Below are 25659 nucleotides of genomic sequence, written 5' to 3'. Positions count from 1 at the left end.
GAATCAGGTGAATGGGTGAACCCATGTCAATTTGGGTTAAGACCTCAAAGGGCTGCAACCTACAAGAATGAAATAGAAGTGGCTGGGAACAGTGGCTCACGCCTATAATTCTAGCACTTTGGGAGGCCAAGGCAGGTGGATCACCTGAGGTCAGGAGTTTGAGACCAGCCTGGCCAACGAAACTCTGTCTCTACTAAAAATACAAAAATTAGCCAGGCGTGGTGGCAGGTGCATGTAATCCCAGCTACTTGGGAGGCCGAGGCAGGAGAATAGCTTGAACCTGGGAGGCAGAGGTTGCAGTGAGCCTAGATCAGGAGATGGACAGGTTATCCAACAGACACATTTAATCTGAGAGTTGAGAGAGCAATAGGAGTAAAAATTATCCAAGCCAAAGTAGAAATTGGAGAAGGAGAAAAGCGTTTTAGAGACACTAGCTACCTATGTAAAGGCTGGAGGCAATCTGAAAAACTGGTGCACTGATAGGATAGGGGTATGAAAATATGAGTAGTTGACTATAACAAGAGCATAGTTAGCAAGACAGTTAAGAGTTGTTAAGAGATGAAGCTGAACCTGGATGGAAAGAGGTGGTCAATGTAAGAGAAGTTCAAAATGTAAAATTATTAAGACTGTAAAATTAGACCAGGCACCGTGGCTCACACCTGTAATCCCAGTATTTTGGGAGGCCAAGGCGGGTGGATCACTTGAGGTCAGGAGTTCAAGACCACCCTGGCCAACATGGTGAAACCCCATCTCTACTAAAAATACAAAAAACTGACTGGGTGTGGTGGCTCACGCCTGTAATCCCAGCAGTTTGAGAGGCCAAGGCGGGCCGATCACGAGGTCAAGAGTTCGAGACCAGCCTGGCCAACATGGTGAAACCCCGTCTCTATTAAAAATACAAAAACTAGCTGGGTGTGGTGGCAGGAACCTATAATCCCAGCTACTTGGGAGGCTGAGGCAGGAGAGTCCGCTTGAGATCAGAAGACGGAGGTTGCGGTGAGTGAGCTGATTATGTGCCACTGCACTCCAGCCTGGGCTCCATCTCGGGGGTAAAAAAAAAAAAACTAGCCAGGTATGGTGGCAGGCACCTGTAATCCCAGCTACTCAGGAGGCTGAGGCAGGAGAATTGCTTGAACCCAGGAGAAGGAGGTTGCAGTGAGTCGAGATCACGTCATTGCACTCCAGCCTGGGTGAAAAGAACGAAACTCCATCAAAAAAAAAAAAAAGACTGTAAAATTAGAGCTACAGTAGAGACAAAGATGGCTTCCCTGTCTATCTCTGGTGGCTGAAATGACCATACTAGCTTAACTTTTGAGATTCAAGCCAAACATGATCTAATTCTCATTGTATTTACTTTCATAAAGTACTTGGGTTGTCTTACCAAAACCAGATCCTAACCCTTTCCTGCTGAAAACCCTTTTCCTGTATAGACTGAATATCTCTTATTCAAAATGCTTAGGGCTGGGTGCAGTATCTCATGCCTGTAATCCCAGCACTTTGGGAGATCAAGGCAGGAGGATTACTTGAGCCCAGGAGATCAACACCAGTCTGGGCAACATAGCAAGATCCCGTCTCTAAAAAAAAAAAAAAAAAAAAAAGTTTTTTAATTTGTTGATCATGGTGGCACATGCCTGTGGTTCCAGCTATTCAAGGGACTAAGGTGAGAGGATCACTTGAGAACAGGATGTCAAGGGTGCAGTAAGCCACGATAACACCACTACATTCCAGCCTGGGTGACAGAATAAGATCCTATCTCAAAAAAAGAAAAAAATGCTTGGGACCAGAAGTGTTTCAGATTTTGAATTTTGTTGGATTTTGAAATATGTGCATTATACTTACCACTTGAGCATCCCCAAGCTAAAAATCCAAAATCAGAAATGCTCCAACGAGCTCAACATCCAAAATCAGAAATGCTCCAATGAGCATTTCCTTTGAGCATCGTGTCAGCACTCATTAAGTTTCAGATCTTGGAGCATTTTGGATTTCAGATTTTCAAATTAGAGATACTCAACTTGTAGTTATAATAAAACCTTAAATGTCCATAAAACACAGCCTGTAAGGATTTGGCTCTCACCTGCCCATCATCATCTTCTCGTATCACTTTCCTTCTCACTCAAAACCCTTAAACACTGCTTTCTTCAATTCTACAAAATGTTACAGATATTGGCCTCCTCAGGGTGTTATATATGATGTTCTTTCTCCCTAAAATTTTCGGTTTTTCCCCCCACTCGTCATCTATTTATCTTTCAGGTTAACTTAAATATCATGTTAGCAAACATAACTTCTATGACTCTCTCCTCCCCCAATTTAAGTTAGGACCCATGGTTATTTTCCATACCCTATTTATGATTACGTATTTAAGGCTACATGTCTGTCTATCTCCTCTTCTAGAGCAAGTTAGGGCACTGACTTTGTCTTTTTGGTTCCGCAGTATATATCCAGTTCCTAGCAGTGTACAGTCATGTACAGTAAGTGCCCAAACATGATCAAATATTGAATGAATCACTCAATGCACAAGAAGGAGAGCAGGTTTGAGGAGAGAAAAGTTTCAGGTTTGGATTTTTAAATCCGAAGTGTCTATACAATATCCAAGAGGAAATGTTAAGCAAATACACATAATTAACTGGATTTCAGGAGAAAGATATGGGACAGGGTGATTGATATGAGGGTAAACAAGTATATGGTAACTGAAGTTATTCACACGAATTAGAATATAAAGAAAGAATACATTTTACAACAGAAAAAAAAGAAAGGCTAAGACTAAGAAAGAACTATCAAATTCACAGCAGGGAAATAAGAAGCAGCCAAACCACAGTGTGTGATACTATGGCAAAGGTGATTTCAAACAGAGTTAAAAAGTGTTGAATATGCTGGGCACAGTGGCTCATGCCTGTAGTCCAAAGCTTTGGGAAGCCAAGGTGGGAAAATCACTTGAGCCCAGGAGTTTGAGGCTTCAGTGAGCTATGATTGTGCCACTGCACTCCAGCCTGGGCGACACAGTGAGACACTATCTCAAAAAATAAAAATAAAAATAAAAATAAAATAGTTCACATACTACAAAAAGATAAGGTTCAATAAGTAAAAGGAAAAATAGCAGGGTCCTATGGAGAAGAAAGAAGTAGAAATCTCAGTGATGTCAAGGTGTGGTGGGAACCGTGGAATAAGGAAGCTCAGCTGATTGAAGGCTGACATCACGCATAACATTAGAGATGTGACTCCCCCAACTCTTGAACCTACCAAAGTATCATATTGTATGTCTGTGTTTATGCATGTGTGCATAAACTATAAATAGGTTCCATTTAAAACAGCACTTGATTTATAAGTGTTCTGAGCACATTTAAGGTAGGGTAGGCTAAGCTATGATATTCAGGTTAGGTAGATTAAATACATTTTCAATTTACAGGACTTTCACTTTACAATGGGTTTATGAGGAGGTAACCTCATTGTTAAGTCCAAGAGCATCTGTATATTAAATAAGATGTTTTTAAAAAGAAACATACATAAAATAAGTTATAGACTGAGAGGCTGACAAAAATGTTATGACCAGAGGCCCACAGGAACTCTGAATTTCCCCTAGTTCAGTATTCATTAATACAGTGTTCACAGTGCCTTTATAGAACAAAACTACTCCAAACAAGAACAAACTGTACCTTGAATGTGACACCTTTATGAGTGTAAAATTAACAAGACAGGGCAACAGAGTTCATTCATCAAAATAAGTTACCATTTTCCAACATACAGTATTATTGCATAAGAGTACTCAGTAACTTGAGTGTCAAACAGTTCAGAACACTAAGTGCTAAAGTTCTATGGAAAAGATTCCTATAGCTCAATATTCTTCCCCAGCTAGGAGGGTAAAGCTGTCTTTTGCCATAATTTGGAGCACATGAAGGCAGGCATCAGAAGTCGAAATACAAAGCCACCAGAGTTAGAGAAGGAAAAAGTAAGTTCAAAATTGGCAGCAAAAGCAAGGTCTCACTGAATACAAGAAATCAGAAGATTGAGCCTGTGTCCCAATGGGAGTTCACGTAAAGGGCCTAGGAGCAGGTTTGCAACCAGTGAACAGCGAAGGTAGATCTTAAGAAACTGCTAAGATTTTGATTAGCCACTGTGCTCACACCTTTACATTTCAGAGGTATCACCAACCTTTTTCATGCTCTCACTCTGAAAAATTATTTTATCCAATTGTGATGGTTAATTTTGCGTCAATTTGGCTAGGCCGCAGCTCCCAGGTATCTGGTCAAATACTATTTAGGTGTTTCTGTGAAGATTGTAAGAGATTAACATTTAAATCTGTAGGCCTTGAGTAAAGAAGATAGTACTTCAAAGTGTAGGTGGACCTCATCCAATCAGTCAGAGGCTTTAAAGACTGGCTTTAGCAAAAAGGGAATTCTGACGGAAGACTGTCCTCAGACTGGGACTCCAACTCCTTCCTGTGTCTTCCTGCCTACCAGCCTGTCCTGCAGATTTCTGACCTGCCAGCTTCCACAACCATGAGCCAATTCCTTAAAATAAACCAATCTCTCTCTCTCCATATATAAATGTGTATATATACACATCCTATTTTTTGTTTCTATGGAGAACATCGACTAATACATCAATATAAATTTTGAGATAGAGATGTAAAAATACTAAAGTAACAAAACATTAGCCCTCTAAGACCTGTAAGCTAAACAAGGAAGGAGTCTATTTGGGGTATACTGACCTCACACAATAACTGGCACATCACAGGAATTCAGTATTTGTTGAATGAATGAATATTAGCAACCTTGTATATCCTCAAACAATAACTTCTATTTATTGACTATTGTTTCAGGTACTATGTTGAGAGGTACTTTATCTTTCTTTCTTCAATGTTTTATTCCCACAACATCCCTTCAAGACAGCAATTTTAAGTCCCCATTACGGAGATAAGAAAACCAAGGCTCAGAGTTGAACTATGTTGCCCATGATAACAGCATAATCAACAGCTAAGACAGTTCAAAGATGTGTATGATTCTTCAAACCTCACAGAAGACTAAGAGAACATAAAATAGGAGATGTACCGACTCTTCACCTTCTGAAGTGTAGTCATTTAAAGAGGCAAAGATAAGAAATGGTTGTACTTCTTACAGCAAATTGTGAAGTATGGCATGGCAGTACTAACAGAACATAAAAACCATTTAGCTAAACTTATCTTACAGCTCCACATCTAATCTTTTAAGGGTGATGTCACTAGATACATTCACTCCCATACAGTAACGCTTAATGTCACTCCTTGAGTCACTAAGTCTGACCTTTCACAGCAGTTCTCAGTAAATTTTCATCAGCTTTCACGATGTTTAGAAAATAATATGCACACATATTACCAAGCACAAATAAATGTTTTATTTAACACTTAAGCAGAACATTTTTCACTATACATCTATATAACGCACAGTACTAAAAAAGTGCAAAATATTCATCATAAACAAGAGGAAAGTGAATACCACAATGGTTGCATCACTCAACTAGGTAATCTTGCTCTCGTTAACAAAAACACAGCTTTTTCTGAAAGTTTTTTGGACGTTAACAGCTGTTCAACATCTTCTTTCATCTAATTCTTTCTGAACTGCTTCAGGTTGCCTAGCACGTACGCAGCTGGTGTTAAGAAGGTCGTAAAAAACACCACAAGTCCAACAGCCATTTCCTGGAAGAGAAGATGAAATGCGCTGCTGAGTATGGCTTCCTGGACCACTGACTTGCCGCCTAACAAAAAGTACTTTAAAAAACATTTTGATCAACTAGACCGTTGTCCTAGAAACAGGAAATCTAAAATGCTGAAATCTAAAATGCTGAAAGTCGATTCATGGATCACCTGATTTTTTTTTCAACGGTTCTCCGGTTCCAACCTTCGCACTGTGGAATTTCGATGCGGCCCAGGATTTCCACCATTTTATCGAAAATGTTAAATCTTGGCAGTGCCGAGGACGTCCGAGGATGGTAAACCGTTCCTCCGCGAAACCATAGCCCTGCCCCCGAGCCAGGTGCCGGTAAAGGGTAACAACCAAGGAGGCCCAATCCCCGCGCGGCCCTCAGGGTCCCGGGCTTTCCGCCCCTGCGCCTGACGACAGCATCCTCACTGCGACCCTCTCCCAGGAACCTCCCCCAACGGCGGCCAAGCCACAGGAGCCTCCCACGCGAGGCCAGCAAGCCCTGTCCTCCCTTCTTCCCACCCGTCGGGGCGCCCTGCCTGGGCCACGCGCTTCCCGCCCGCCCTGTCCGCGCCGCCATGATGGCTGGGTCTCAACTCACGGCGGCAGAAAGGGGCCGCTGGCGCGCGGGCTCAGAGTGGGCGAAGCGGGGAGCCGGCTGCAGGCCAAGCAGGGCCACGTCGCGGTAGTGGCGGCGGACAGGACAGCGCCCACGCAGGAGAGGCATGTCGCGTCAGGTAAGACAAAGTCAGGCGAAGTCAGCACAAGCGAGCTGCTGCCAAGTAGCGCGAGTTCCAGTGAGCGTGAGGCAGCTGGTTTGCGCAGGCGCCCCAGCCACGAGGGGGCGCTCTGCCTTCGCCCCTACCCCGCCCCTTCCGCCCAGCACCCCCTGCTCTGCCCCACCTCTTCCGCTCACCACTCTTTGTGCTGCACTGCTTTTTCCAGTCAGCATTCTGTGCTCTGCCACACCTCTTCTGCTCAGCACCCCCTGTTCTACCCCACTTTTTCTGCCCAGCACCCCCTGCTCTGCCCCACCCCTTCTGCTCAGCACCACTTGCTCTGCACTGCCCCTTCCACCCTGCAACCCCTGCTCTGCTCTACTCTCTCCGTTCAGCACACCCTGCTCTGCCCTGCCTTTTCCACTCAGCGCCCCCTGCAACCTCCCAGCCCTCATTCACCTCACTTTCCACCCACGTGTCCTATCCTCTCCTAAACTCACCTGCCACCCTCCCCTGGGCCCCAACCCCACCTCACACTAAGTATCTCTTTTCTGCTGGGTAAGCTGAGGGACTTGGCACCCCTACTCCTTCCCTTTGTCTTCCTCTCTACCTATACTTTATATACCTCTTAAAATGCCCTGGCATTGGCAGAGTTTATAGCACACTGTTCTCTAATGCAAATTAAATCTTCCATAAATTGTCTGTAGGTTAATTCTTAACACTGAAAACCAAGAACAAATTTCTGTAGTCTGCTGATGATATAAAAAATATTCATGGCAGGGTCAAATTAGTGTTTGGACCCGGTAGAAAAGGTGATGTAATTATCTGTCACTAAGGCTAATTTTCTTATTCTTTGGTAGAGACGGGTCTCACTGTGTCACCCAGGCTGATGTCAAACTCCTGGGCTCAAGCTATGCTCTTGTCTCAGCCTCCCAGAGTACTGGGATTACAGGCATGATGCACTGTGCCCAGACTCTCTTGAGGGAAAAGTAAATATACTGTGATTTTTAAATTTAGTACTGTAATAAAACTTTATCCACTACAATGATTCTGTGTCTTCACATTATTCCTTTTGGGGGCCTATTGCGCAAGTAACACTCTAGGGTTTCTTTGAATTGCTGTGTTTCTGCAGCTGGTATCTTCCTCTTCCTTAGATTTCTTTTCATTTTGCTGTAGTACATCCTTAAGCAGTTCTTTCAGGAAGGGTTTGTAGGTGATAAAGTTCCTCAGTCCTTGGAAATCAAAATATATATATTTCCATTTAAATGCTAATTTGAATGGTTGTAGAACTCTGGGCTCAAAATCATTGTCCTTCAGAGATTTTCAAAAGGCATTGTTCCTTTCTTTTCCAGCACCTAGTGAGCTGATAAGAAATAAAATGCCAATATAGTTGTCATTCCTTGGAGTGCCCTCTTTTTCCTTTTGGGAATCTTTTAAGCATTCCTTTTTGTCCTTGGAATTGTGAAGTTCCTCCAGGATACTGTTAGATATGGGTATTTTTCCATTCATATGGATTAGTAGTGGGTAAGACCTTTCTATCTGAAGTCATGGTTCTTTAACTCTGGGAGCACTATTCCTGTTTATTTGCTTCTCTCTGTTTTCTGTGTTCTCAACCTAAAATTCTTATTGATGGACATTGGCCCTTCTTAGCGGGTCACCTCTGTCTTTCAACCTTTTTCTCACTCATCAACGTTTTGTCCCTTGTTCTACATTTTGCAAGATTTCCTTGACTTTTTCTTCTAGCCCATGCTTTTTTATTTTAGAATTATAGTTTTAAAACATACTATTTTTTGCTTTTACAGTCTCCTGTTAGTATTTTATAGATGCTATCACTTTAGATTTCTTTCACAATATTAATCTGAACTTTTAAAAAGTTATCTCTATTCCATGAACTATCTGTGTTTCTTCTAGGGTACATTTTTTTTTATTCATTTTGAACCTGCTAGTTTTATTCAAACATCTTATGATCCTTGGTTGTCCCTTCATGCTTATGAATATTAAGAAGCAGGTCAGTTACTTTTGTTCCTTTCTGTTACTTTCTCAATCTGTTCAGGCTGTTAGAATACAACAGACTGGATGACTTATAAAGGACAGAAATGTATTTCTTACAGTTCTGGATGCTAGAAATTCAAAATCAATGTGCTGGTAGATTTCATGTCCAGTGAGGGCCCACTTCCTTGTTCTGGTTGTGTCTTCATATGATGGAAGCAACAAGGTAGCTCTCTGGGGCCTCTTTTATAAGGGCACTAATCCTATTCATGAGGGCTGTGTTATGATCTAATTGTTTCCCAAAGGCCCCACCTCCTAACTCTGGGGCATGTCTCACCATATTGGCTGGGTTGATATTGAACTCCTGGCCTCAAGCAATCCACCTGCCTCGGCCTCCCAAAATGTTAGGATTACGGGAGTTAACCACCATGCCCAGCCCATGTTACATTTCTACTGGGCAACTGTGCTCTGGAATCTTACCCTAACCAATCAAGGACCTGCATGAACCATGGTTAGCCACCTCCCTAACCTCATCTCCTTGTTCTCAGTCTTCCCTTGGCTTATCCTGCCCAGTCACACCAGGTAAACTCTAATTTTGCCTTAGATATCCCCAGATAATAATTTGAGCACCTCTAGGTTACATGAGTCCTGTAAGAAATGATTTAGTGCAACATTGCTCTGTTTCCTGACCACAGTTGTTACACTACTTGACTCAAATACTGGACCAAAGAGAGGGCTGGGACCCAGTCTGTTGGTTGGGATGGATGTTGTAACTTGGGAGCCATGTTTTTTTTCTACCTAGCAAGAAAGCCCTTCCACAGTGAGTTAATAATGCAGCCAAGCTGCTCAAAGAACCAGACATAAGAGCCAGAGGGAACATCCCACCTGTGTTCAAAGCCCTGGTTCTCCCTATTCTGAAGTTAGGACACTTTCCTCTCCTTGAGTTCTGGGCCTCTCTTTATATGCTTTATGATAAATCCTGCTTTGGGCTTAAACTAGGTGGTGCTGGATTTCTATTGCTAACAACAAAAGAGCTTTAAGAAAGACAATATTAGTCAAGCCTTTTTTCTTCGAGTAATACCCCATTTTTAATTTTTACAAAGCAACAAAAATTCTGAAGTAAAGTGAGAAAGAGCTCAATAATAGGCAAGCTTGACTGGTTTAATCCTAATCTTGAGAAGTTTAGAATAGAGTGCAGTTCAAGTGAGATTTAAGCATTTTAAGTCTTTCTCTGGGACAAAAGCCTTAAAACACTTTTGACAGTGGCAACTCCAAATTCAGCCACAACACAATTAAGCTCCCCGCCACCCACCCCCACCCCAGGAGACAGCTCTTTTAGATGCTCAAATTACCAATACAAACAGCATGCCTCAGTTTAATTTCTGCAAGTCACAAAAGACTAGCACTGTTAACTCAAATCTCTACAATTTTCAATAAATTGTATAGTGGGCTGGGATTCAATGTATTCTCAGTGACCCACAATGCAAGAACTTCCTTCTGCAGTTATATAAAAGGACTTAATTAGAGCTATAGCCTAGAGATCAGGTTTTCTGAGCTGTATGTACACAATGAATGAGAAAGACACCCTCGCCCACTTACCCTTTTTTAATGTGATTTTTATAAATGTTCATGCTCTAAATAAACTGGTGTTAAAGTTCTAGAAAATTATATAATGAATTAAGATTGCACTACCTCAGCCCCAAATATCTCGAATTCATTCCTCTCTAGAAAAACATGTTTAATTCTCATTCAAGAACCAAAGGCTTCAGAACAAAAGTCTCTGAAAAATAGGGGAGAAAAAAAGAGCCAAAGGCCTTTGAGGAACAAAGTGCCTCTCTTCGTATTTGCGTCTGTCTTTACAATTGCACAACCTCAATGATCGAGATACTTAGATAAATAAGCAACAAAAGCAGAAGAGTTGCAAAAGTGGGAAACACATTCAGGTTCTGCAACTGGCAACATCAGTAATACACTTGGATTGTAAGCACAACAGTAATAGAAGATGATATAGGAAGACATGCCCCTTGCTCCCCGTTGCCTTCCACCATGATTGTAAGTTTACTGAGGCCTCCCAAGCCATGCGGAACTATGAATCAATTAAATCTCTTTTCCTTATAAATTATCCAGTTTCAGGTAGTTCTTTATAGCAGTGTAAAAACAGACTAATATAGAAAATTGGTAACAGGAGTGGGGTACTGCTATAAAGATACCTAAAAATGTGGAAGTCACTTTGGAACTGGATAATAGGCAGAGGTTGGAAGAGTTTGGAGGGCTCAGAAAAAGACAGGAAGATGTGGGAAAGTTCAGAACGTCCTAGAGATTTGTTGAATGGTTTTTACCAAAATGCTGATAGTATGATATATGGACAATGAAGTCCAGGCTGAGTTAGTCTCAGATGGAGATGAGGAACTTATTGAGAACTAGAACAAAGGCTACTCTTGCTATGCCTTAGCAAAGAGACTGGTGGCATTTTGCCCCTGCCCTAGAGATCTGTGGAACTTTGAACTTGAAAGAGATGATTTAGGGTATCTGGCAGAAGAAATTTCCAAGCAGCAAAGCATTCAAGATTTGACCTAGCTTTTTCTGAAAGCATACAGTCATATGCGTTCACAAATGGATGGTCTGAAATTGGAACTTATGCTTAAAACAGAAGCAGAGCATAAAAGTTTGGAAAATTTGCAGCCTAACCATGTGGTAGAAAAGAAAAACCCATTTTGTGGGGAGAAATTCAAGCCACTGGCAATAAAAATTTGCATAAGTAAAGAGAGGCCAAATGTTAATAGCCAAGACAATGAGGAAAATTTCTCCAGGGTATTTCAGAGATCCTCACAGCTGCCCCCCCATCACAGGCCCAGAGGCCTAGGAGGGAAAAATGGCTTCATGGGCTGGGCCCAGGACCCTGTTTCTCTGTGCAGCCTCAAGACATGGTACCCTGCATCCTAGCCACTCTAGCTCCAGCCATGGCTAAAAAGGATCAAGGTAGAGTTTGGGTCATTGCTTCAGAGGGAACAAGCCCCAAGCCTTGGAAGCTTCCATGTGGTGTTGGTCCTGTGGGTGCACAGAAGACAAGAGTCAAGCTTTGGGAGTCTCCACCTAAATTTTAGAGGATGTATGAAAACTCTTGGATGTCCAGGCAGAAGTTTGCTGCAGGGGCAGAGCCCTCATGGAGAATCTCTACTATGGCAATACGGAGAGGGAAATGTGAGGTTGGAGCCCCCACACAGAGTCTCTACTAGGGCACTGCCTAGTGAGCTGTGAGAAGAGAGCCACCATTCACCGGAACCCAGAATGGTAGATCCACCAACAGCTTGAACCATGCACCTGGAAAAGCCACAGGCACTCAATGCCAGCCTGTGAAAGCAGTCACGGGGCCTGTATCCTGCAGAGCCACACAGGAACAGCTGCCCAAGGCCTTGGGAGCCCACCTCTTGCATCAGTGCATCCTGGATATGAGACATAGAGTTGAAGGTGATTATTTTCGAGCCTTAAGATTTAATGGCTGCCCTGTTGGGTTAACTGTGGCATGCCCTTGGCAGAGAGGAGAGGTTCATTTAGATGGTGGGGGAGGCCTTAGAATTGTATTTTTGGTTTACATTCACTGCAGCCTTGAACTCCTGGATCCAAGCAATCCTTTCACCTCAGCCTCCCAAGTAGGTGGGACCACAGGCATGCATCACCATGCCCAGTTAATTTTGTTTTTGGTAGAGACAGAGTCTCACAATTTTGCCCAGGCTGATGGTCTCAAACTTCTGGGCTCAAGCAATTCTCTTGCCTCAGCCTCCCAAAGTGCTAGGATTGCATGCATAAGCCACCACACCTGGCACCTTTTCATCTTTTTTTTTTTTTTGAGATGGAGTTTCACTCTTGTTGCCCAGGCTGGAGTGCAGTGGTACGATCTCAGCTCACTGCAACCTCTGCCTCCCAGTTTCAAGTGATTTTCCTGTCTCAGCCTCCCGAGTAGCTGGGATTACAGGCATGCACCACCACGCCCGGCTAATTTTTGTATTTTTAGTAGAGATGGAATTTCTCCATGTTGATCAGGCTGGTTTCGAACTCCTGACCTCAGGAACTCCCAGTCCACCCACCTCACCCTCCCAAAGTGCTAGAATTACAGGCCTGAGCCACCGCTCCTGGCCACCTTTTCATTTTTAAATTTCACATTCCTCCTCTTCTCCTGAATTACATCCAGATATTCTTCAATGGATTTCTGTTATACTGACATGACATGAAAAGATTGGCAGTTGGGGTCCAAAAGATTAAAGGTCAAATTCCAGCACTATCATTTACTAAGCACATAGCCTCAGGAAAATAACGCATATTTCTCTTAGAACGTGGATATGGAGGTTAAATCAGATAGTAGGTGTATCCATTATTAGATTCAGTGTAGCCTGAAGCTGCATCCTTATGTATTTTAACTTGGGCCTAAAGGTTTCTTGCAGGCCAGATGTGGTGGCTCACACCTGTAATCACAGCACTTTAGGAGGCCGAGATGGGCAGATTGCTTGAGCCCAGGAGATTGAGACCAGCCTGGGCAATATGGCAAAACCCCATCTCTACAAAAAATACAAAAATTAGCCAGGTGTGGTGGTGCACATCTGTAGTCCTAGCTACTCAGGAGGCTGAGTTGGGAGAATCATCTGAGGCTGGGGAGGTCAAGACTGCAGTGAGCTGTGATCATGCCACTGCACACCAGCCTGGGCAACAGAGTGAGTATCTCAAAAAAACCCTATCTCAAAAAAAAAAAAAAAAAGTTTCTCCTACATAGTGAACTGTAACCTGACTGGATGTATAAACAAATTGTAACCTACTTTTGTGCTAATCAGAGTTTTGGCCAATCATAGGTGGCCAACTCTTAAAACCATATTCAAATAAGGCAACTGCCAGGCTGTAACCAACCCAGATGTTTCTGTAGCTGTCATGAGCAGCACAAGGTCAAACATAACCAGGTCCATGCACTTTTGTGTCTTTCTACAAGGTCAAACTTTTTCTGATGCTTATTCAGTCATGAAAGCCATGAGTTAATAGAGTAACCAAACAGGCAATTCTTCTTATTACTTCCCGTTCACTCTAGTCAGAGCCATGGGGGCACAGGCTCAAGTCAATCCACAAGTCAGTCAATATTGCAAACATACATAGCGGTATGCTTAATGTGTAAATGTCATAGATTAAAATTTCCACATCAAAGTAAAATTTAACGTCAGGAGAAAAGAAAATAGTAAAAGGGGTTAACAAACCAGTCCAAGGAGAGTGACATGGACAAGCAGAATGTCCTGAGCTAATCCAGCCAGTCATTAACATCTTTCAAGGAAAAGTCTGTGATTTGGGCAGAGCCTTCAAAGGCAAAAGCCAGGTGCTGACCACGAGTAACAGAAAGACAGTATCTGTTAAAATGGCCATCAACACCTGATCAAGTCCTGCTAAAGTGTTTGAGTCATCTGGTGAGGGCTGATAGTAAAGGGTTACAATCTTTTCTGGTTGGGGGTTGTCTGTGAACATCTGTACCTTGTTGGCATTTTGCCTTTTGAAATATATGATGGAGCCGGGCGCGGTGGCTCATGCCTGTAATCCCAGCCCTTTGGGAGGCCAAGGCGGGCAGATCACAAAGTCAGGAGACTGAGACCATCCTGGCTAACACAGTGAAACCCCATCTCTACTAAAAATACAAAACAGTAGTCGGGCGCGGTGGCGGGTGCCTGTAGTCCCAGCTACTCGGGAGGCTGAGGCAGGAGAATGGTGTGAACCCAAGAGGCAGAGCTTGCAGTGAGCTGAGATCATGCCACTGCACTCCAGCCTGGGCAACAGAACGAGACTCCGTCTCAAAAAAAATAAATATATGATGGAGTCTTTTTCTAAGATGGCGTTACTTATGTCAAGGATGCGCTATATAGTACGTCACCTCCATTTTCTGTACATCACTTTCCTTTTCCTATCCATAAATATTATCAGACTGCATAGCAGCTCTACAGTCACTCTGAACCTCTTCTGGCTCAGGGGTCTGCCCAATTCACAAATCATTTTAACCAAGTAAACTCTATTAAATTTAATTTGTCTAAATTTTTTTTGGTTTTGGGTTTTTTGTTTGTTTTGTTTTTTTTGAGACAGGGTCTCACTCTGTCACCCAGGCTGGAGTGCAATGGTGTGATCTCAGCTCACAGCAACCTCCACCTCCCAGGCTCAAATAATCCTCCCACCTCAGCCACCTGAGTAGCTAGGACTACAGGCACATGCCACGTCACCTAGCTAATTTATGTCTTTTTTTGTAGAGACAGAGTTTTGCCATGTTGCCCAGGCTGGTCTTGAACCCTTGGGCTCAAGAGAACCACCCACCTGGGCCTCCCAAAGTGCTGGGATAACCGCCATGAGCCACTGCACCCAGCTGTTCAAGTCTTTTGTCATTCCTGTTTGGTTGTCTTGTTCTTACTAAAACGTAAGCATTCTTTATATATGCTGGGTATAAGCTTTTTGGTTTTATATATTACGAATATCTTTTTCCATTTTATGGCTTGTCTTTTCCCTCTATTGTATATGTGTTAGTCTGTTTTCGTGTTGCTATAAATACCTAAGTCTGGGTAATCTATTTTAAAAAGAGGTTTAATTGGCTCACAGTTCTGCAGGCTTTACTGGTGAGATCCTAGAAAGATTATAATCATGGTGGAAGGCAAAGGGAGAGCAAGTAGTGCCACATGGCAAGAGATGGACTGGTCGGTGGGGGGGTGGTGCACACCCTTTTAAACAACCGGATCACTGGCGAATTCAGAGAACTCATTCATCCCAAAATGTCACAGGATCCTTCACGTGCAGCTTCGCCAGCTGGAAACCTCTGTGGCCGGCAGCACCTCTGCTTGAGTTTTGTTCACACCTGCTGGGCTCATTCTGCCCACTCGGCCTGGCAGGCTGTGCTCGGCTTGCGCTACCAGTGTGGATCCCATGCTTGCCAAGGACGAGCCAGGTGCAGAGCAGTGAGGGGTATGTGAGTGAGCCAGCACGGGATCTGGCCACTGCACACAGCCAGGTACGCTGGCTGCTGTGGTGGGGTGGGCAGCTCCAGGCACTGGCACAGACGCCGGCTGTATGTGAGGCTGCAGCTGGACCAGACATACCCACAAGCAGCTTCCACTGTGGGCACCAGTGTCTGGACAAGGCAAACACAGTGGCACCCAAAAGCCTGGAAACACCAGGAACCACAGAGCACCAAAGAGAGTGCTATAGCATGTCACAGCCCTAGCCTGAGGTCTAGGCTCCCAGAAGGGCCGCAGCTCTTCTCTCCTTCTTGTCACCCACAGCACAGCAAGCAGAGGGGTGTGTTTTGGGCGGGGGCCATGTTTCAGCCCATTTGTATTAAAGCTCTTTCAATCCCATCACCCCACTCTAGCCTGCAGCTCCTGGGCTGGCCGAGCCCTGCCACTGCTTCCTATCACGTGAGGCAGTAGCCCAGCACCCGCGGAGGGCAGGAGGGCCACAGTGTTACAACTCTGGCTTGGGGAATCCCGAGTTCTGGGCCCCAGAAGGTTCGCCACTCTTCACTCCTACCGTCTGGGAGTATGTCACCACCCATAGCTTAGCGAGCCAGTCAGGAAAGTGTTACAGCTTCTTTCACTCCCGCCGTTTGAAGGTCCACGAGTTCTTGTCTCATGTCCAGGAAGAATAGGTTACATGGACAACTGGAGGGAGGGTAGACAAAGTGGAGAAGAGTTTTATTGGGCAACCAAACAGCTCTCAGAGGAGAGGAGACCCAAAGTGCGTACTCTCAATGAGTCTCTGAGTCAGGCTGGGCCTGGAGGGGTGGGGGAGTTATTGGCGCAGAATGAAGTGCATGCTGATTGGTCCATGGGCAGGAGGAAATGCATGCTGATTGGTCTGTGGGCAGGCCTGGAAAAAGCACCACTTGATTGGCTGAAAGCCATCAAAACGTTCTCACTCCAGGTCACGGACTTCACTGGGAACTGGCAGCCTGGCTCCCAGGCTTTAGGCCATCTCTGGTTTGAAGATGGGGTTTCACCAGGGACCCACCCCTTCCTGCCTAGGAACCTGTCTGCCTCCCACCACCATCACAAGGGGATGGTGCTAAGCATTCATGAGGGATCTGCCTCCATGATCCAAACACCTCCCACCAGGTCCCACTTGCAACACTAGAGATTACATTTCAACATGAGATTTGGAGGGGACAAACATCCAAACCGTATCAGTACATTTTGATGCACTTAAGTTCATATTTTAAATACAGTTGAATTTATGAATTCTGTCTTCATGATTAATATTTTCTGTGACTTGCTCATCTTTTCTTCCTCAAGGCAATGAATATTTTCCAATATTATTTTCTAAAAGCTTTATTAATTTTATTTGTTAATTTAATAATTATTAAGGCCGTGCGCAGTGGCTCACGCCTGTAATCCCAGCACTTTGGGAGGCCAAGGTGGGCAGATCACAAGGTCAGGAGTTCGAGACCAGCCTAGCCAACATGGTGAAACCCTGTCTCTACTAAAAATACATAAAATTAGTCAGGCATGGTGGCGCGCACCTGTAATCCCAGCTACTTGGTAGGCTGAGACAGGAGAATCACTTGAACCCAGGAGGTGGAGGTTGAAGTGAGCCAAGATTGTGCCATTGCACTCCAGCCTGGGTGACAGACCATGACTCTGTCTTGAGGGAAAAAAAAAATGAAAATTGGCCGGGCACGGTGGCTCAAGCCTGTAATCCCAGCACTTTGGGAGGCCGAGACGGGCGGATCACAAGGTCAGGAGATCGAGACCAGCCTGGCTAATACGGTGAAACCCCGTCTCTACTAAAAAAAAATACAAAAAACTAGCCGGGTGAGGTGGTGGGCGCCTGTAGTCCCAGCTACTCGGGAGGCTGAGGCAGGAGAATGGCGTAGACCCGGGAGGCGGAGCTTGCAGTGAGCTGAGATGTGGCCACTGCACTCCAGCCTGGGCGACAGAGCGAGACTCCGTCTCAAAAAAAAAAAAAAAAAAAAAAAATGAAAATTGAATAATTATTGAGTACTTCTTAATTAAGCATCTACAAGGTAATTATCACTGTTCTGGGGTTTTCAATCCTCTTCACCTTTTAGACTTCAGGAAATTCAGAAAAGTGTATGAAAACAGGATTGTTACACGCAGAGAAATAGGGGGAGATAAAATTGATCTTTTCTCGTTAATTTCAAAAACCCAGCTTCCATCCTGTATTTCCAGGAAGAAGAGTCTGGGAATGGGCTTCAGCGGATGGTTATGTATGGCAGAAAAGGGGGCACAAAGGAAGGAAAAGACTGGAGTGGCAGAACATGGAATATACCATGAGATGTTTATTACTCTGATTTTCAGCAAACATGACCAGGTAGATGGGATGCCATTCACTGATGGAGGGAGCGGAGAAAGGAACAAAACAAATATTCAGGACTTTTGGTTGCAAGCCACAGAAGTTCACTGTTTTTACCCATTTCCAACTAACTTAAGATAAAAAGAGGTGTTAGGGCAACTCAATGGCTCCTAAAAATGAAAAGACCAGTGGTGGGTTGGTTTCAGGCCCAGGTAGGCCCAGGTATTCAAATAATGTCATGGCTTTACTTTCTCTCACCTTCTGTTTCTTTGTTTATGGTCTTCCTTCTTTCCTACTGCACATGGCTTTCCCCTCATTGGCAAACAAAGCCAATTCACATGTCCTTTTGAGTCATAATCCCAGAGAAATAGAGTAAGAAGAAACATCTCTGAGAGTGTGGCAAAAATTTCCAGAAAAGGTTCTGGTTGACTTATTTGTGTCATATCCAGATCTATCTGATTCTAGAACCCATGTTAACCACCACGTAGTACCATCTTAACACTAGCCTTTAAAAAAATGTTTTTCACTCTGTCTTCTTATTTAGATTCTAAGCTCCTCAAGTACAAAGATCCATTTATTGTTTACCCCTACCATGTAGTACCGTGCTTGGCACATGGTACTAGAATCTTTAAATGTGTGTCCGACTGAACTAAAATAAACATCTAAATTCTGATGAGTGTGTAAACTGAGCTAATTCAGGATGTCAAAAGTGCAGCTAAATGGTATAATAAGGAAAAAGTGAATGAATTGCAGGGTAGGAAAAAATCATGGATCACTTACAAATGGTTTCTAGATCCAAACAGTCTACTAGAAGTCTCCAGCTGTGCAGACAGACAAAAGGACAAGGTGAAACCAGAGACCTTACTTGGCTTTTCAAAAAGTTTTAGATTTCCACATCAAAGGCTGTTAGAAAAAGTGTTATCCTGAAATTACTTACAATTCTATTATTGTTATCATTTTCATTTTGTTTTTTAAACTTTGGGAAATAGAAACAAAGTCAAGTAATAAAGGTTAGTAATAAGTGTAAACGGTGGGGACTGATCTAACATTTTCATAAATTATAAGGAAGCAGTGTTTACAGACCACTTTTTAGTTTGCTAATCATAGCTCTTTCAGTTAATGCAATACAGTCATCCCCCATATACTATATACATGGGATTGGTTCCAGGACCCACCGCATATACCCCAATCCAAGCATACTCAAGTTTGCCTGTCCACCCTGTGGAACCTGAGTATAAGAAAAGTCGGCCCTCTCAATAGGGTGTTTAGAATCCCGTGTACCAGGTTGCATTGAGCGACCCGCACAGTTCAAACCCGTGTTGTTCAAGTGTCAACTGTATTTAGCAAATTAAGACAAAGGTAAAATGATGGAAAATAATAGTAAATGGCTTGAATTTAGATAAGGTTCACTTACGCCTTTGGGGAAGTATAAAAGTGTGGAACAAGAGGTGGACACTCAGAGGTAGTCATAGGCTCCAATTAGATGGACCTATTTCCTTTGTATTTTCTCACTTTTCCATGCATTTCTTGTCTATCTCCCTGAGGCTGTATATTCAACTGAAGTGACCCTTACCGGCTAGAGGGGAATTTCAGGCAAGGGACTGCTACAATCTCTGCTAGTCTCCAGACCTTCAAGGATTGGGTAAGAGGGTGAAAGGGGTGAGATGGGTAAACAAAATGAAGTAATACAAATTGGAAAGAGCTATCCTTTTCAAGGAAGTAAGGTGATGAAGAATGAGGGTGAAGAAAATACAAATCTGAAGCAAGCCCAGAGGAAAACAACAATGATAGTCAGTCTCCCACTGAATATGAAAAGCATAAAAGTAATGGAGGATCAAGAGATGGCTAAAAACACATCACAAAATTCCAAATTGCTCTTATCCTTCGAAGCGTAAAGGCGGTTTCAGAACAAAACAAAACAAAAAACTGTGTGACACAAAACTTGTTTCTTAAACAATGGGTAGAGATTGAAAATGCAAATACAAAACTTTCAAATAAATTACCAGAGTTGCTAAGGTCTATCAGAGGAAACGGTGTAACGGTTCCTGGTCACCGGGTTCAGAATGCCTGAGTTCTGATCTTGGCTTGCCTACTTGTTAGTATTTCTGAGCCTGTCTCCTTGACTGTAAAACAGCGATAAAAACACCTATCCTGACTACCACAAAGGGTGAGTTTGGCGTTCAAACGAAAACCATGTATCTCTTTTGAAAACGACATTGCCCCATAAATATAGCGTTCCTGTTACTGCATCGCTGAAATTATTGCAAACTCCCAAACAAGGGGCATCTAGGGAAGAGCAACTTGGCTCTCTCACATAGCGACTGTGTGTTTTCATCAATTTTGTCCTTTGTTTACAGGGGTATCTTGTTAAGGAAAACTTTTCAGTCTCTTAAAGATTTTTTAACCTACTACACAAGTAGCAAGGTGGTGCCTGTAAAAGTACCATGCAGACAAGCGCTTACGATAGACAAGTGCTCACTGCCAAGAAGCAGCCACCGGAATGCCAGGACTGTCAGCAAGGACTTTCCGCGCAAGAGCAGTTCTCTTCGAGAAAGATGCACTCATTGCATGCGACCACCCGAGGGATGCCGGCCGCCGAACCGAAACATGAACTGGTGGAAATGGCCATCCGGTGACGTAGTAGTGACACAGTCCTTATAATTCTATTCTGATACATTTAATAATGTGTCGCAATTCGCTGGACTAAGCAGGATGTTGCCACAAGCTGCAAACTCCCACCGACCCGACACCCCGCTCCCAACCGACTACCAAGAATAATGCGCGCGCACTCGGCTCCCACGGCTCCAGCGAACGCACCGCCCCCCACGCGGCCCGACGCGCGCGGCGACGTCGGGTCACGTGACCCTGAGCGCGCCGACGGCAGGGGAGGGCGGGGGCTCAGGCTGACTCCGCAGCGCCGCGCAGGCGCCCCAGGGCCGCGCCGAGCCGAGCCCCTCCTGCTCCCTCTAGGAGTCAAAATGGCGGCGAGGGGAACCTGGAGCAGTCCCGGAGCCTGAGCCACTGACAGGAGAGGAGAGGGCGGCGGCGGCGGTGGGAGGAGGATGGCTGGGGGTGCTGGCGCCGGTGCGGACGGCGGTGCTGGTGGCGGCGGCGGCGGGGGCGACGGTAGCGGTCCCAGCGGCAGCAGCAGCGGCGGGAGGAGCCTCCGGGGTGAGTGTCCCTCGGTGTCTCTGAGGCTGTGGAGCCGAGGCTGTGTCCGGAGTGGCGAGGGGCGTCCGGGCGAGGAAGGGGCTGTTCCTAGGCGTGGGGGTGCGGGGGCTGGGGCCGAGCCGCCGCGGGAGGCGCTGGGGCGCCAGGCGGGGAGGGGCGAGTCGTTCGTCTGGGGCTGAGGCGCCGCGGCGCCGGACTGGCCGGTCTCTGTGCGCTCCGAGGGGCGGGCTGGAGCGCGCCGCCGTCCCGGGGGCAGGGGCGCGAGGTGTGGCGCTTGGGGCGGGGAGAGCGACCCGAGGGAGCCGCGACGGTCGCCCGGCCCGCTCTGGGCTCCGGGCGCCGAGGGGCGGGACCCGCAGCTCCCAGGACGCGGAGAAACCGCTCCCGAGACGGGGGCGCGTGTTTACCCGGGTGCGGGGTTGCGACCGCCAGGGGTGGGCGTGAGAGTGGCCGGCGGGGACTGGGAAGGGAGCAGGCCTGTGGACTGCTACTCCCAGGGGAAGTTAGATTGTCCGGGTAAGTTACTGTTGCGGAATAAACCTGGGATTGAGCTTTGACAGGTTGGGAGGGAGACAATACCGAGTGTTTGATGATGAAGAAGAGGCTGCTTGTTGGACTACTTGAATGGCAAAAAGTGTGCATATTTCATTACCTTATTTGCACAGTGTTTGCTAGCTTTACCCCGAGGGTGAGAACTTTCTCACCGTTTTTGGAGAAACTCTGAGGAGTGTTGTTTCTCCTTTGAACTACAATAGCACGTCTTCACATACCAGCACAGATAATAAGTACTCTGGAGTAGGCCTAATTTACAGAAGTAGTCTTGGTTATCTTTACCAGAGCACTGTTTCCTCTGCGAAAACATCTTACTGTAACGAGAAAGTAGACATTTTTACAGAATTACTTAGCTTTTTCAACTAACAACCTTTTTTGGGGGGAGGGGGGAGACGAGAACAGTGGTGCTATCTCGGCTCACTGCAACCTCCGCCTCCCAGATTCAAGCGATTCTCCTGTCTCAGCCTCCCAAGTAGCTGGGATTACGGGCGCCCGCCACCACTCCCGGCTAGTTTTTGTATTTTTAGTAGAGACGTGGTTTCACTATGTTGGCCGGACTGGTCTCGAGCTCCTGACCTCTGGTGATCCGCCCGCCTCGTCCTCCCAAAGTACTGGGATTACAGGTGTGAGCCACTGCTCCCGGCCTGGTCAGCTAACAATCTTTTGTCCCGGAACAGCGTCTGTTTCCTTTAGATTGCTGAAATGAATTGCTTTCTTCCTGAAATGTGGAAGAAAGACTTGAAATTGCTTTGTAAGTATCATACGTTGTTAATAGGAACTGTTATTAGACTTGTCATGGAATTTTGGAGTCAGAAAAACTTTTAGAGATCTAAAGGTGTGAATATTGTTTTAGAGCCGGAAAACCAGACCCAGAGAGGCGAGTGACTTGTGGATCCTACAGCTGCCGATGGATTAGACCAAAACTAAGATGTGGGCTTCTGCACCCCATTTAGAGAGCTCGTTTTTACTACACTCCTGAGCTGCTTACTCTTCATTGATTGCATTCTTCACCATTCACTACCCACCCCTGTCCATAGGTTTTGGTGTAATAAAGTTGAAAGCGAAAATAAGAGCTTCTGTCTCATTCTGACAGCTACTTCAAGTAACTGATGAAAAAAGATTTTTTTTCCCCTAACCTGAACTTAATAAAAACGGAGTGATATTTTATTTGGAGTTTTCTTAGGCTCGTGACTACATTTTCACCCAGTTTTAGCATGGCTCATTCTTGCATGAATTCAGTAAAACTCATAGGTCAATATTCTGTCCCACAAAACCTGATTACTATGTTTTGTGTCCCAACACCAGCATTTAAACAAGGTTTTTGTATCAGACTCTAATTTTAGGATTTAAAACAGCTGTGTTGATTTCTAGATTACACTACCTAGTTTCCATGTATCATCTTGTTGAGTCACAACATTTTTATTTATTGTGTCACAGGTAAACCTTTGGAAGTGCAGTAATGCCAAAGTTATTCTGATTTCAGGTTCTAGTCACTGAAGCTCACACATCCAAAATGACATACGTGACTGTTGAAGGTCTGCTTTTTGTTTTGCATTAGATGAATGATGTGGAAGAAGGGAAAGAAACATAATATTAGGTTGGTGCAAAAGTAACTGCAGTTTTTGCCATTGATATATAGATTTTTCCCTCATGTTCTTGTTGGAAAGATTAGGTGTACCAACATGAGTCTCGAAGACAATCTAGTGAGTTCTGCTAATGCAAAGAATGCTGTTGGTATACAGGATAGAGAGAGATGAGTGAGACCCCAGGAATCCAAAGAACGTGGGACAGTTGGGACTTGAGCTGGCCTATGAAAATTTAGATTTACCGAGAGATTGTAGCAATTACTTTGTGAGGAAAAAGCGAGAGTGTAAAGTGAAGATTAGCTTAGGGGGAGGGAAATAGAGGAAGACCAGGATGAGCTGACAACTGAATTTCCTGAGGAGAATGTTTTCCTTAGGAAACTTCAGGCAGTTGGAAAGCTATTTGTCTGTAGAAGAGTTTGAGTGCTGAATTGAGATTTCTACTTTTATCCTGTTGTGCAAGGTATAGAGAGCCTTTGGAAGTTTGGAAGCCAGGGATTAATGTAGTAAACCAGGAAGGTAAATCTGTTAATGATCTACAGGTTAAGTTAGAGTGAGGAGAGAATGGAATGAACCAAGGAAGACAGTAGCTGCTATAGTAACCCGAGTATGAAGATATCTTAGACCCGGATAAAGTCAGTAGGAGGGATATGGATAGCAGAAACCTGTATGCTTAGTTGTGGTAAAATACACATAAAATTTACCATCTTAACCATTTTTAAGTGTATAGTTCTGTGGCATAAGTACATTTACATTGTTGTGTAGCCATCACCACCATCCATCTGTAGAATTCTTTCATTTGGAGTTTTCTTAGGCTCATGACTACATGTTTCTAAACTGAAACTCTCCATTTTCCCTTACTCCCAGACCCTGGCAACCACAATTCTACTGTCTCTTTTATTTTGACAACTGTAAGTACCACATATAAGTGAAATTATACAGCATTTGTCCTTCTATATCTGGCTTATTTCACTTAGTATAATGTCATCAAGGTCCATCCATATTGTAGCATGTGTCATAATTTGCTTTCTTTTTAAGGCTGAATAATACTCCATTTTTACATTTTGTTTGTTCATCGATGGGCACTTAAGTTGCATCCACATTTTAACCGTTGTGAAAAATGCTGCTGTCAACATGGATGTAAAAATATCCGAGTCTCTGCTTTCATTTCTTTTATGAATTTTATAGCCAGAAAATTTTACATTCCCACTAGCAGTGCACAAGGGTTCCAGTTTCTCTATATCCTCACCAATTCTTGTTATTTGCAGTTTGTTTGTTTGTTTTCCTCATATTCATCCTAATGAGTGTGAAGTGGTATTTCATTGTGTTTTTGGTTTGCATTTTTAAAAAATGATTGGTGATATTAAGCATCTTTTCATGTGCTTATTAATCTTTTGTATTTTTTTAAGAAAAATATCTATTCACATTATTTCCCTGTTTTCTAATTAGGTTTTTGTTGTTGTTGTTGAGTTGTGGAAGTTACTTATGTATGCTGAATATCAATCCCTTATCAGACATGATTTGCAAATGTTTTCTCCCATTCTGTAGGCTGCCTTTTCACCCTGTTGATAGTGTCCTTTGATTTAATTTTGATGAAATCCAGCTTACCTAGATTTTCTTTTGTTGCTTATGCTTTTGGTGTCATAATCAATAAATCATTATCAAATCCACTGTCAGGAAGCTTTTCCCCTATGTTTTCTTTCTTTTTTAAAGATAGGTAGATTCTGGCTCTGTCACTCAGGCTGAAGTGCACTAGTGTGATTATGGCTTACAGTAGCTGTGAATTCTGGGCTCAAACAGCCCTCCCATCTCAGCCTCCTGAATAGCTGGGACTACAGGCTTATACGTCCACGTCTGGCTAAGTTTTTTAAATTTTCTGAGGAGATGGGGTCTCACTGTGTTGCTCAGGCTGGTCTCAAACTTTTGGACTCAGGTGGTCCTCCCGCCTCAACCCAAGGTGCTGGATTACAGGCATGAGCTACTGTGCCCAGCAATTTTTTTTTTTTTTTTAAGAATTTTATAGTTCTGTCTCTTAATTTAGGTCTTTGTGTGGATGTCTATTACCATATGTGTAGGTTTTTGCATTACCATTTGTTGAGAAAACTGTCCGTTTCCCATTAAATGATCTTGGCACCTTTGTTGAAAATTATTTGACCACAAGTTTGAGGGTTTATTTCTGGGCTCTGTATTCTATTCCATTGGTCCATAAGTTTGTTTTCATGCCAATGCCACTCTATTTTAATTACTGTAGCTTTATAGTAACTTTTGAAATCAAGAAGTGTGAGACTTCACTTTGTTCTTTTCAAGATTGTTTTGGTAGTTTGGGATTCCTTGAGATGCCATATGAATTTTAGAATGGGTTTTTCTATTTCTGCAAAAAATAGGCTATTAGTATTTTGTTAGGAATTGTATTGAATCTGTAGATTGCTTTGGGTAATGTTGACATGTAAATACTGTCTTCCAGTCCACAAACATGGAATATCTTTCCATTTATTTGTGTCTTTATTTCAGCAGTGTTTTTTTAGTTTTCAGTGTAAAAGTCTTTTGTCTCCTTCGCTAGGTTTATTCCTAAGTATTTTATTCTTTTTGATGTGATTTTAGATAGGATTCTTGTCTTAATTTCTCTTTTGGATTATTCATTGTTAATGTTTAAGAACGCAA

The 25659-nt window shown here is 43.9% G+C and overlaps 3 protein-coding genes across 6 annotated transcripts in view; 1 reads left to right on the top strand and 2 right to left on the bottom strand.

The window, feature by feature from the left end:
• Positions 1-20468, bottom strand: part of UNC79 (unc-79 homolog, NALCN channel complex subunit) — a 365110-nt gene extending 344642 nt beyond the window's left edge. Inside the window, 1 exon segment of the mRNA NM_001194012.2 lies at positions 20155-20468. The gene's annotated coding sequence lies outside the window, so the exon portion shown is untranslated.
• COX8C (cytochrome c oxidase subunit 8C) lies at positions 5348-6524 on the bottom strand. Its single transcript, XM_028851778.2, has 2 exons — positions 6274-6524; positions 5348-5668 (listed from the first exon to the last, which is right to left on the bottom strand). The coding sequence occupies exons 1-2, from the start codon at positions 6397-6399 to the stop codon at positions 5576-5578; spliced, it is 219 nt and encodes a 72-aa protein (XP_028707611.1). The 5' UTR covers positions 6400-6524; the 3' UTR covers positions 5348-5575.
• Positions 20469-20632: 164 nt separating the features above from the next.
• BTBD7 (BTB domain containing 7) overlaps positions 20633-25659 on the top strand; it is a 106978-nt gene continuing 101951 nt past the window's right edge. For 3 of the 4 annotated variants that reach the window (XM_015144405.3, XM_077941651.1, XM_015144406.3), the window contains exon 1: positions 20633-20863. The gene's annotated coding sequence lies outside the window, so the exon portion shown is untranslated. Of the gene's footprint in view, positions 20864-21072; positions 21380-25659 lie in introns of those variants that run through there. The other variant, XM_077941652.1, reaches the window with a different exon arrangement.

Source organism: Macaca mulatta, chromosome 7, assembly GCF_049350105.2.
Source record: "Macaca mulatta isolate MMU2019108-1 chromosome 7, T2T-MMU8v2.0, whole genome shotgun sequence".
NCBI lineage: Eukaryota > Metazoa > Chordata > Mammalia > Primates > Cercopithecidae > Macaca > Macaca mulatta.
The sequence above is the reverse complement of the archived record's forward strand: the minus strand, read 5'-3'. Positions and strand labels throughout refer to the sequence as shown.

What these genes read in the sequence shown, in the direction of transcription:
- COX8C (XM_028851778.2), bottom strand. Translation starts at nt 6,399, where the DNA reads ATGCCTCTCCTGCGTGGGCGCTGTCCTGTCCGCCGCCACTACCGCGAC. An exon ending in AGCGGCCCCTTTCTGCCGCC is followed by an intron (nt 5,669 to 6,273) that starts GTGAGTTGAGAC and finishes CTTCTCTTCCAG; the next exon opens with GAAATGGCTGTTGGACTTGT.